The sequence below is a fragment of the Syngnathoides biaculeatus genome, chromosome 4 (genome assembly GCF_019802595.1).
Source record: "Syngnathoides biaculeatus isolate LvHL_M chromosome 4, ASM1980259v1, whole genome shotgun sequence".
In the NCBI taxonomy this organism is placed as follows: domain Eukaryota; kingdom Metazoa; phylum Chordata; class Actinopteri; order Syngnathiformes; family Syngnathidae; genus Syngnathoides; species Syngnathoides biaculeatus.
The window spans coordinates 11,745,242-11,758,106 of NC_084643.1; the positions used below are offsets into that span (position 1 = coordinate 11,745,242).

At 51.6% G+C, this 12,865-nt stretch overlaps 1 protein-coding gene across 6 annotated transcripts in view; it reads left to right on the plus strand.

Moving 5' to 3' along the window:
* The window catches only part of nos1 (nitric oxide synthase 1 (neuronal)), a 58,085-nt gene that overhangs the window by 598 nt on the left and 44,622 nt on the right, over nucleotides 1–12,865 (plus strand). For 2 of the 6 annotated variants that reach the window (XM_061816370.1, XM_061816372.1), the window contains exons 2-4: nucleotides 1,345–1,424; nucleotides 1,497–1,638; nucleotides 9,446–10,038. In XM_061816370.1, coding sequence (XP_061672354.1) covers nucleotides 1,345–1,424; nucleotides 1,497–1,638; nucleotides 9,446–10,038 — 815 coding nt within the window. Of the gene's footprint in view, nucleotide 1; nucleotides 354–1,344; nucleotides 1,425–1,496; nucleotides 1,639–9,445; nucleotides 10,039–12,865 lie in introns of those variants that run through there. The other 4 variants (XM_061816371.1, XM_061816373.1, XM_061816367.1 and 1 more) reach the window with 3 other exon arrangements.

Below are 12,865 nucleotides of genomic sequence, written 5' to 3' on the forward strand. Positions count from 1 at the left end.
AACAAGATTATTCCACAAACATTGGGAGGAGGATCGCAGTCGTCGCGTATGTCAGCGACGGCCACGGCAGTTCGTTTGAGTGTCCGGAATCGTTTCCTGAAAAAAAAAAAAAAAAGATTCCTTCCCCGAGTCGTTCATTCCGTGAAATGCTTCCTCGTTGTGTTAATGATGCTTCCCTGGATTTCACCGGAGCGCTAAATGCGTCGTCGTCGTCGTTGTGGATTTTAAATAGGAAGAGAAAAGAAAAAAAAAGTTGTTGCTGTCGCCGAGGGCGGTCCGATCTGCCTCGGGCCTTCGCACTCGGTCGTGCTGGCCTCAGGAAATTGAAACTCACAGAAATTCCCGGACGCCAAGTATGAATTCTTTCCATCTATCGAATTGTACCCGCATGTCTGCCTTTTATACAAAAGGTGGAAGTCAGCAAATGAGGACGTGCTACGGGGTGGCTAGCGTTAGCCGCCGAGGACGGCGAAGGGGACAGTTGAGGCTAAGAATCTGCAAATATTGATTTTTTTTTTTTGGAAGTCATTCTAACGAAGGGTGGTAGATTACTGTATATTCAATTAGCTAACAAAGTAAACTTTACCGGAGACGTGCAGTTGAGTAACAAGTCTGGTGAGCGGATTTTATTTGCATTTTTCCAAATTGGAGTCACGTCGTCAGCTCAGCTTGTTTTCGTACGATTTTGGCGCGGCGCTCTCTCGGGATCTGAACGGAGTCGGCCGAGTCGCCACCGAGGGTCTTCCTCGGGAACGCGCGTTGACGTTGGCCCCCCGGGCGCCGTTTGTGACGCTTGACGACGTGTTCAAGGTCTCCCTCAGGCCACGTTTGCAAAGCCTCTCAATGTCCAATCGCACATTTAAGCAAGTCGCGGAGGACTCGTGACTTTGGGCAATAAAAACATCTTTTTCTTGATAGGCAAATTGTTATAAGAAGAAGTCATTTCATAGATGCTTACTATGAAAGTTTTTGCAATAAAATGCACTTCAACCGTCACGGTCTGAGATGTATTAAAAGTCTGAAAACTTTTTAGGAACTTATCCTTCCGCTTATTCTTGGTAAAAAAAAAAAAAAAAAAAAAATTCCGATCCAATTATTTTCATTTTAGAAGAACGCTGCTTCCCCCTCAATATATTGTTTTTCCATGATGGCAATTAGGAGAATTCTGTTTTGTTTGGGTTTTTTTTTTTTCATTTTTAAATGAAATGTGCTCCATTCCGGCCATATCTTTTGCTCATTTTCAGCTTTTTTTGCGTGGCAATTTTTTTTCTTTTGTTGAACCCGTGAAAGTTTTTGTCACATTATTTTCCAAGCAAGTCATTTCCAGTCTTTTTTCTTTTCCAGTCCTGTTCCGTAGGATCTCGGGCATGCCGGAGTCTGACCCAGCTATCTTCGGGCAAGAGGGAGGGGTACGCCCTGAACTGGTCTGCAGCAAATCCCGGTCCACTTAAAAACCAAAAAAAAACCTTCAATCAACTTGGCCCGGGTGTGTGCAGGGATGTGGGAGGAAGGCGGCCTACCCGGACAAAAGCCGCTCAGCCGCAGGGAGACCGTGCAGACTTCATACAGGCCAGGCCGGATTTGAACCCGCAACCTCACATCCGGGAGGCACTGCCAATGTTGCCAACGTTTCGACAGGTTTTGTATTCTCTCTTTTCTCAAGCAAAGCCTTTTACGTTTTCAGGCAAGAAATGAGTCCAATATTTTACGAGAAGACATTTTTCCCTCCATCAGAAAAAATCCCTTTATTGGCAAAAAAAACGTACTCATCCCAAAATCATATGTAAATAGTTTTAGCAGAAGTTTGATTTGCAACCGAGTTGCGTGGCACTTCTCAGGCCGCCTTATTTCTAATGCAAGCGTTTAATTGTTGATGGCGCCGCATTTTATCGACTGGCGAAATTGTGGCGGCGGTGCAGAAAGGAGGGGGGTGCCTGATTGGACGTTGCCATGGAGACTGCAATGAATGCGAGGGGAGCGTCATGAATGAATAAATAGTCACACCTGTAAAAAAAAAAAACAGTACGTTGCGTACCGTGCTGGAACTTTTCTTTGGGATTTTCTCAGACGCCGCAACCGACGCCGAGAGAGCAAATCCCAAAAAAAAAAAAAAAAAACTATTCTAATTTGTATTTTAATTAGGAGAAATAGCACCGCGTAAAATTGTTGCTTGTAGAAACAAATTGAATCAAATTGAATTGCCGTCGCCTTATCACGGCGGAGGGGCTTGCGTGTCCCGACGCTCCCAGGGGCCAACTCGTCCGGGGCTTCACCCCCCCCACCCCGCCAGGGTCACGCACGGCAAACGGGTTCTGAGCGAGGGACCAGACTCCATAAAGTAAAATTCGTGGCTTCGGGTCTTTCTTGCCCGAACGCAGGCCATCGGGGCTCCCCTCCGGAGCCAGGCCGGGAGGGGGTCTGGAAGGCAAACGCCCGGACCCACGAAAGGTACAACGTGAGCCCGCCCTTCCCATGGACTCACCACCTGCGAGAGGGACCGGAGGAGTCGGGTGCAGGTGCAAGGTGAGCTGGGCGGTGGCCCTCGGCGATCCGGTTCCTGGCTACGCAAACGAGCTCCGACCCAGCTAGGCACAGGCCGACGAGGTGTGGTCGGACCCGCCTGGGCGCAGCGCTCAGGCTCTGGTTCCACTCTGGAGTTGCCCACAGTGCGGTGTGGCTACAGTGACCGCCCCGTTGGGGTTCACTCCAGCGGATGAGAGGTTAGCACCCGAGTGGTCTTCTGTTACTGGACTTCTGCGCGCGCTCATCACGGATTGTCCATAACGGTCACCGCGTTCACACCGAGACGCCCTCGGTCGCAGTTTGGTGATCGACTTTCTGGTTGTGTCTTTGGGAGCGTGGGGGTACCGGACCCCCTGATAAAGGCTGTGAGACCGGTATCGGAGCTCGGTCCGCGTCTCATTTACGGCGAGCGTTGGCCCCAAGGCTGCCTGCCCTTTGTCACTGATTCTGTTCATTTTTCTGGACGCGTTGGCGGCCTCTGTATCGCATCTCTGATTTTGGCAGATGCTGCCGTTCCGTCGGCTTCACCACGCCGTAATCTCCGACTCTCACTTGGGGCGGCTCGCAGCTGAGTGTCAAGCGGCACCTCCGAATCTGAGACCGTGGTCCTCAGTTGGAGAAGGGGGGCGTGCCGTATCCAGGTGAAGGACTTCAAGTATCTTGGGGTCTCGTTCACAAGTGAGGGGAGAACCGAACCGCGGGGATGCGAACTTCGGATCGGAAAGAGCTAAGTCGGCTGGGGCATCTGATTCGGATTCCTCCGGGTGTTCCGGGCGCATCCTGCCGGAAGGGAAGAGGCTCAACCCAGGACACATTGCAGAGACTGAGTCTCGGCTGACCCGGGTTAACCTCGTGCGTCCCCCCCTCCCTGGCACAAGTTTGGTGTATTTGGAAGTTGTCTTTCTTGCATATCAACTGAAGAGGAATGGATGCGAGCTTCACTATTTCATTCCTTCATTTTCCACAGCCTTTCTCCTATCCCGGCTATCTTCGGGCGAGAGGCGGGACACAGCCGGAACCGGTCGCCGGCCAATCACGGCGTGCATATAAACGATAGAACGTGCACTTCCGATACTGTGTTTTTGTGTGGCTGGTCTGCAAATGCCGTGTTGCCCTTCAGCGGAGTCGAGTGGGCCGGTACCAGACGCAAAGTGCGTGGGTACTTGAATATTAATGATCAAAATTACTATTATTCTAATCCGCCCGTTTCGCAAGCCTTTCGCCGTTGATTGACTTTTCCATTCAGTCGACAAACGGCGTACAACAATGTCACAGACTCACCTGGACCCATTTTATGCGTCAAACCGTATTGGGGGAGGGAAATACTGCAAATTCTGAGGGAAGGAGACCTTAAAGAGCCGAAACTGGAAAATCCGCAGTCAAAATCTTCCCTTCAATGCCAGGTCAGTGACTGGTTCTCTTATTTTAGTATCTGGTGCTGATCCGGCGGGGACTCGGCGGAGTCGTCGCCGTGACCCGGCTGCCTCGGATCGGCGTGCGTGCCAGTCTTAAGGCTGCGCAATGGTGGGGGTGGGGCTGGGGGGGGGGCGAGCGTGGGCGCTTTGCACGGTGATCCGTGTGTGGCTTTACAAGAGGGCAGATGGCGGCACTCAAGCAGGAAGTGATTGACATAATCACATGCGCGTGCGTGCGTGCGCATAAGCGCACATCCTTGTTTATGTGGGGGGGGGGGGACATTTGCATTTCCTGTATGCACGCGTCGCGAAAGGAAAGGCACACTTCACAACGCCAAGGGATTGGTAGAGAGGCAATTGCTTCCTTTTTTTTTTTTTTTTTTTTAAACGTCCTTGAATGATGGGCGGGGGGGGGGTGGGGGTGGGGGGGGGGGGTCTTTCTGATCCGATATTGTTTATCATTATCGGTGCCCGGAGGAGTTCCAGTGAGGTTGGCTGTACCCGGCTGGTCTTCAGGCCGGCGCTGGAGCGGCAGCAAAATCCTTTTCAACTTTCATTGCTTCTTCATCCCTCGAGGTGTCGCTCACGAGTCAGCTGCGTCGTCTCAAAACCGCGTTTCAGTCGGATTTACGTCACACGGGGTTTTCCGCGGGTTCCTAACCCCGGCAGACTCATTTTGAGGCCTGCGCTGGAGCGGCGGCAAAATTTCCTTTCGTTGCTGTCAAATGCGTTCTGTGACTTTCTTCACTTGTAGGAGTCGCGCTGGAGCAGCAGCAGCAGCAGCAGCAGCGCTTTTGAACTCTCGCTGCTTCTCACTCGGGTCTCCAAACAAGTCAACTTTCCTTTCTCGCGTTGGGGCTTGTTGAGCAGCTTTTCTAGCAGTACTTTGTAAAGTTTCGCTGAAAAATCGCCGGATTTCGCTTCTGTTCACCGGCCTCGTGTCCACTGACCGTGTGAGTCATTTGCAAGATAAGAGAAAACACCCGCGCGATGACGCTAACGAAGGCAATTTTGCGCGTCTATTCCAGATGTGAAGCGTAACCTCACGTGACGGCGATCGGCGGGATCGCAAGAGGGACCACCGGTTGATTTTTGTCAGTCGTCGTCGTCGAAGCGCCCGCGCACCTGCCGCAGCGTCAGTCGCGTGGCGGTTAAAGATCGCGGCGGAAGCGGAGGCAGATTTGTTCCGCTACAAAACGATCCGCATTTACCGCACGCACGTCGAGCGCTCGGGCCGTATCCTTGAATTTGGTTGAAGAAGTGCAGGGAAGTCCAGGTCATTTCCTGATGAATTTGTTCCGAGAGGCGGATAAAAAGCTGCTCAGTGGCAAGGCCCCGGGGACAGATGAGGTCCGCCTGGAGTTCCTGCCTGAAGGCTCAGGAACTCAAAACTAGGAAGCATTCAAACAACAGTTTTTCCCTCTGGCAATGAAGTCATTCAATTCTTGATCAGCGAACCTACGAGGTATTTTCTACCCTGTGCCGTTGTTGGGGCACTCCCTGACATCCCGCTGGTCCAATCAGTACTAGTATTAGTAATGTATTTTGCAGAGTATCGCACGATTGGTCACTTTAACCTGGTCCCTTTGCACAATTGTCATTGCACTGTAACGGGAACCGCGAGCTTAACACGATGTGACACGCTCTTATCTCTTCCCTCTTCTAAGTGAAGAAGATTTGACATCTTGCACGACTCTTGTGAGGAAGAGTTCCGAAAAACTGAAGCTCTCTTGTCCTTTGTTCTTGTTGCTTTGTTGTGTTGTTTGTTCTGCATGTGGTCCCAGGACAGCCGGAGAAAAATTCCTCATCTGTTTTTACACACTTGGGCAAGACAGCTGATTCTGATTCTGACGTTTTGGGGCTTTCCGGGTTGACACGAGTCACCGACGTGTCGCGCATATCGGGTGTGATTTTCGTCTTGGCTGGAGGGAAAGTGAAGCAGTTTGCCTCCAGGGTGCATTGGGAGTTTGCTCAACCGGGCTACCTCTTTTGTGGAGTGAGAGAAACCATTTGACCGTGTTTCTGGGGAGGGGGGGGACCCTCTCATCAGGGCTGTTCAGTTTCCAGTGAGAGTTGGACTCTCCCCCCCGGTGTGCCCTTTTCCACTGATTTTGTCCATTATCCGGTGTCTCATTACAGTGTCTCATTTGGTGACGTCAGTATCACGCCGTGGTTCTGTTAGGGAGCTTTTGAGCTGAGCTGAAACTCAGCACCTCCAAATCTGAGACCACCGTCCGGAGTCGGACGGTGGAGGGTGGCGAGGATGAGATCCTGCCCCGAGTGGAGGAGTTCAAGTATCTCGGGGTCTTGTCGATAAGTGATGTCGAACGGAACCCGAGATCGAGAGGCAGGTGGGTGAAGCGTCGGCACTGACTCTGTATCGGTTTCTCGCATCCCGCCGGGCGGAGGCGTCGGAGATGACCCGGGAGGGACACGCCGGAGAGACTCCGTCAATGTCCCCAAATGTTCAGAATGTCCAGAGACAAAAGCTGGCCGATTTGCGCTGACCTTTATGAATGCACATTGTCCGCGTTCGATAAAGCAATGGCTAAAATGACAACCGGTCGTCGTCGTCGTCGTCGTCGTTTGTTGCGGTGCTCTTCGGCCGTGCACGTCTGCTTTTAAGTGGCGGCGAGAAGAGCTTGCAAGCTCCATCTTTCTATCGTCACTCTCTGCAGCGGGAGGGGACGACGACGACGACGACGACGACGAGGACGAGGAGCCTCCCGCCGTGAGCTGAGCGATGACGACAAGCGATGGCCCCCCCCGCCCCCCTGTACACTACCACCGCCTCTTCCTCATCTGCTCGCTCGCTCGCTCTCTCTCTCTCTCTCTCTCGTGGCTTTTAAAAGGCACCCGAGTGCGCACCGAACCACAAGCCGAGCCTCCAGAGAGGCAGAGCGTGAGCAAACCTCGGCTTTTTCAGACACCTTTTTGCCTCTTTTTTTTTTTTTTACACCCCCACAGCCCACCCCTCCATCAATTTTGAAAAATTGATATTTATGTTTTTTGTGGGGGTGCGCGAGGGATGATCCGGGCGTACCGCTGAGGAGTTTCTCACCAAGTTTTTTTTTTTTTTTGCACATCCACAAAGCTCGTGCTCAGATTCTGAGTGGGTGAGTCGCTTGTTTCTGTTCTACAGTACGTGAGCGCAAAATTGGCTTTGCGGGTTCTGTCCGCCGACGCGCACAACGGAGACGCGTGCCGAGACGAAAATAAGAGTTCGCACCTGCGTTGCTACCCCCCCCCCCCCCGATCCATTTACAACTTGTTGCTGCGTAGAAAGGCTCCTCATGAACATGATTGTGGCTTTTTTGAAGCCAACATTTGATGTCCAACACAAGCAAGCAGCTTTAACATCACTTGAGTGGAGTTCCACTCCAATTCGAATACGCAGCAGCGCAATTTGAGCAAAACAGAACACGAAATGGATCTGCAATTTAAGATCAATACAGTACAGTGGAGTGCTCTCGGGCAAGTTTTCGTGTACATTCCGTGCGGCACGCGGTCATCACACCGAGCCGCTTTTCGCAATCGGGTCTCGTGAAACGTTGTTGTCAGGAAAACGTTGACATTCCGGACCTGAAATTGTCGCCCGTCTTGAGGGGACTCCTGTCACTACGGAGAAAAGACACAAGCGAGAGACCCCGTCGGAGACCCCAAATCATCACCGGTGATTGGAGAAATTGCAGATACAGTATTTGGTTTTGCGAGCGCAAAGTCGAACGAGCTGCTTTTTTGGCATCTCATTAATTATGGAATGCATATTTCCATAGGTGTGGACGTACTATAACTATACTGAGTGGGCTATGTGTGTCGAGATGCCATCGGTGGTTATGGAAACACGCGTGTTACATTGATTGAAGAGAAAATCAGTTCTTTTCTTTTTGTTACCAATATTGGAACAACTCTCAGTTCATCAAAGACTTCGTTTTCACCAAGATTTACTCATACATACGTTTGGATCGTTGCAAAAGATCAAATTGTCGCCATTGCTTATAAAAACAAGCCCAGTCGACGCTTACGTTGTTGTGGTCATTAAAAACTAAATCAGTTGTTTTGACTTCCTCTAACCCCAAACTTGTTGATGAAAACACCAACGCTGGGTCCGCCAAAGACAAACTCGTCACCTCTGCGTTCGTTTTTCTCATTTTTTTTTTTTTTGCGAAGGGACAATCTCGGCTTTTCTAACGAGGGAGAGAGGAGAACATTTTGACCCGCAAGTTTGGTCTGATGATGATGATGATGACGATGCTGAGGAACTGAGTTGAAGTGGGTTGAGGAGCTTCTTTTAGACCAAAGTGTTGCTTTACAACCATCCGGTGGTATTTTGTGCCAAGGAACTGTGTCCAAATGGGTCGAAGAGCTTCATTTCGGGGGGGAGTAGTTGTCCTGCGATGCAATCTGTTTGCAGCCTCTTGTGAGAGACCGACGCTGACGTCGAATCGATGAGCTTCATCGAAAGAAAAGTAGCGCTTTGCCGTCGTCGTGGCGCTAAAGAATTATGTTTGAAGTGAGTCGACGTGCTGCATTCAAACAAAGGGAGCACTGCGCGTTCACGTCGCATTTGTGTTGGCGACAGTTGCCCGACTGCCACGAGCTCTCGTTTTTTGCCTGCTGTTTTTTTTCACTTCTCTCAAGCGGTCGCGCGAGTGACGTAAAAGAAAAAACCCAAGCCACTTTTAGCTGTGAAAAGTCAGACTCCGACCCGCGAGAGATTTTGCGATGGCGAGCGACCCAGGCTGGGGTCTCCGCTCACCCGACTCGGAATGACATCGGGGAGTCGCGCGGCTACCCGTGAGCCGCGTCTTCACGTGGTCAAATGTGAAGACGCGAAAGTCCTCCATGTCAACTGCTTGGTCCTCGGCTGTTTTGTAGTCGCGGTTGGCATCGAGGGAGGTAAAATTCCATCACGCCAAGTTGCTCCGTGGAGCTGGTTTTCCCAATCCCGGTCGCTCCAGCACTTTTCTGACGTGAAAATGTCAAAATTAGTAGTGGCCGGATCTGGGTCAAGACTGCACAATTTCAATCACGTGTTCAAATATGGCCTTGCCGCGTTCCTTACGAGGTAGTGCGAAGACGGTAGAATGGAATCGTCTCAGCTTCTGGGGTTCCCACGGAGCCCGACCGGAACGCCCTTTAGATCCTGAACGGCCACACCCGAAGAAGCGACGCCAGTCGGTCCGAATCGAGGACGACCCAGCGAAAGGTGGCGGCGGTGTGAAGCCCGCTGCATGGATTTCAACGTATGGTCGTGTGTACCGATCGAATGGTTCGGACGTAGGAAAGTTTAAGAAGCCGGTTTTGAGACGCTCTCGGCCCTGTGAGATCATCAGAACGGGTCGTCTGTTTTCTCAACTCCGTCCATTTTCCGGACCGCGTCCGAGTTTGACCGCGTGACGACACCGCGGTCGCCGTCCACTGTGTTTTTCTGATCCAACAAGTTTCCCGCGAAGCTCCTTTCCTCCGACATGAATAGCGAGCGTCTCCTCCTCTCCGCTTTTCAGGAAGTCAAGTCGCACGCGAGCGCCATGCAGGAGTCGGAGGCCGGCGTGTGCCAGCTGCAGCCCAACGTCATCTCGGTGCGCCTCTTCAAGAGGAAAGCGGGCGGCCTGGGCTTCCTGGTCAAGCAGAGGGTGTCCAAGCCGCCCGTCATCGTGTCGGACCTGATCCGGGGCGGGGCGGCCGAGGAGTGCGGCCTGGTCCAGGTGGGCGACATCGTGCTGGCCGTCAACAACAAGCCGCTGGTGGAGCTGAGCTACGAGCGCGCCCTGGAGACGCTGAAGAACGTGTCGCCCGAGAGCCACGCCGTGCTCGTCCTGCGCGGGCCCGAGGGCTTCACCACCCACCTGGAGACCACCCTGTCGGCGGACGGACGCCCCCGCACCGTGCGCGTCACCCGGCCCGCCAAATCCCACGACCGCCGCTCGCCTCGCCCGAGGGCCGTCCAGGACCTCTCGCCCGTCGGCGGCCTCTGCAACGGGCTGGAGGACGACAACGAGCTGCTGAAGGAGATCGAGCCCGTGCTGCGCCTCATCAGGAGCGCCAGGAAGGAGACGAACGGCGAGGGCCAGAGGAACTCCGCCCGCAGGGACGCCTGGTAAGTATTGGCCCGCTGCCGTCTCTGGCCCGACCCGAATGTCCCCGGGCTTGCCATAGTTCGGATGCCAGAGGTCAAGGTGTTTCTTTGTGAATTTTCGGAACGTGACGGGTAGTTCTCAAGATGCCGGAATATCAAATGAACATTTTTGAAATGGGAAGGAAGGCGTGTGTGTGTGTGTGTGTGTGTGGATGAGGTCAATTTCGAAACTCCTTCCCAAGATGTCGTCCCGAGTGAGCTCGACCGTGTCAAGTTAGAACGGAGCGCAAAGTCAACCGTGCTAAGTTGGCTTTTTCTTCTGCCGTTTTCTTGCTAACTTTGCGATTGGGGAACGGGAACAATCCATCGGTGGAAAACGGAGGTCGGTGGGGGAAATCTGCACTCGTTTGGGAATTCCGTCGGAAAATGAGGAATCGCGTCGAGTTTCTCTTCATCTGCCAACGTGATCAAGATGAACATTTTTCACCTCGGAATGTTTGCATCAGTGGCCAAATGTGGAACGATCGTGTGGAATGGCCGCGTTCACACCTGGGAAACGGCGATACACATCACGTGGTGTTGGCGGGAATATCAAATTCAGATGAATTTGGACGCCGTTATTCTATTGCTCTGCTTTGCCATTTCATCATTGTGAGTTGAGGAACTTCGCAATGTGCAATTTCAATCCTTTTTTTTTCTCAGGGGTTGGAAGTTACATATTTTTCCACGGAAGAGTTCGGTCCTGATTTCGCAGGACTACGATGACTAGCATTGTCGATATTTCCCAATTTAATGATTCCAATTAGTGGGAATGCCGTCAATACATTCCAGCCTCCCCATAAGCCCAAAAATGTTGCGATGCTTTTTTTTTTTTTTTCTAGGAGAAAAACAGCACCCCAATATATTGAATTAAAAAGAAAACACACAGTTATGACATGATTAAATACAAGTAATAAGAACGTCACACCTCCTCCGTCAACGTGGGTCTTGGTCACCCGGGGGCAGTAGAAGACAAATATATTATTGATCGATAGTTCACGCCCTCTCACGGTTCAACAGTACGCCACTGATAGGAGTCGTTCTTCACAGAGGATAAAGAACGTAAGGCTGGGAGCCTTTTTTTTGTTTTGTTTTTTTTACGATGGCGTCTCCGCCGATCGATTGTCTGTCGGACCGAAGCGGTCGGTCACTGATCAAATCGGGTTCTGTTTTGGAATCTCGGGGTGGAAATTCAAACAATCTTCTTCAAAAATGATTTGTCGATTCCTAACAAAAACGGTTCCAGATGAACTGATGATGAAAATAATGAAAGCCATCGCGGCTCTCATCCGAACGTATCACATCCGGGATTGGGAAACAGGAACCGAGTAGCAGACTGTTCAATCGATCCCGATCGACGGGGAATTTTTCGATCGATCGAATTTGTACACTCGCCGATCGGCTGTCGCGGGATGAGCGATTGCTTGTCGGAGGCTTTTCTTTTTTATTCCTTCTTAAAACGGCGCCAAAGCTCAGCTCAAGCTCAAGAAATGAGATGTTAAGTGTTTTTGGGCTCAAATATTGATCCAGACAGATCATGGAATCGTCTTGGTTCTGGTCAGGTCTCTGGAGGGAGGGAAACCTAAAGTCTCTCGCGAGGGTTTAACCCATGAAGCGCCATCCCCGAGGATGCTCTCTGAGTCGCGAGCTGCTCCCGTGGCCACTCGACGTGTTGTGTTGTCTACGCGTTGACCAAATTGCAACGGCGCGATTTTTTTGTCAAGTGGATGGGATTTGATCCGGGAGCCCTTCGACGGGCTGTCAGCGTTCCGACCGGCATTCGAGTTGCCTGCTTGATTCTAATTATTGCCCCGCCGCTAATTATGATGCTCAGTGGCGACACTTGAACTCATTGACAGAATTGAAACCGAGAACTGAATTTCTTTCATTGCAGCCCAAATTCTTGCGAGTGCGAGACTGGCGCTCACTTGTCACTCACGTTTGAAAGAAATGCATTTATCCTTACGTGAAGCATTAAAAAAAAATAATAATAATAACCCCTCCTTCATGTTTGGGATAACCGTGCGTGCGTGCGGAAGACGCGTGCCAATTTTCGCTCAGCTCTCCAAGAGGGTTGAGCCTGCTTCGAGCTGTTCATTTGTCACTCCCAGTTGAAGTCGCCGCAATTCAACATCATACCTTCGGGACAACACCAACATTTTCAAACCGAGCATAAAATTGACCCAAGTCCACTAGCGCGATACAAACGTCTTAACGTGAAATGGCGGACGGCTTGACGCAAATTAGCTCGGACGCGTAAAGGCCACTTTTTGTCCATTTCGCGGGGACGCCGATCCCGTGGCAAGCGCGTCCCAGCCAGAGCGTCTCCGTCTCCGTCTCCCGCCCGTCGCGCTCAGCGGGGCGACCGATTGAAATCCAATTGCGGCGACCCTTCTCCCGGAATCCATATCTCAGTCTTGATCCGTCCGTGCGAGTCGGCTCCTCTTCCGTAAATACCCGTCGGATGATTTACGGTACGGTCTTCTCGTTGAAGAGGGGAAAGAAGAAGAAACAACAACAACAACAACAATTTCAAGCCAATCAAGAGACATTGTGCTGAGCTGGCTTGCGCTTGAGACGCTTTTGAATCCCCGCCATGATGTCGAAAACACGCTGACATTTGCCCAGCGCGCTAACGGGACTCGCCGGCACGACGGATGACCTCGGAATTGCCGAGTCGAGGGCGCAGGCGCACCGTCATCCTTTTAAAGAGGAAGCGGCGGCGTTTTCACTTTGTTTTGGTTTTTTTTTTTTTTTTGGGGGGGGGGGGGTGAGCTTCAACTCAAGCTACTTTTAGTTGTCATACGCA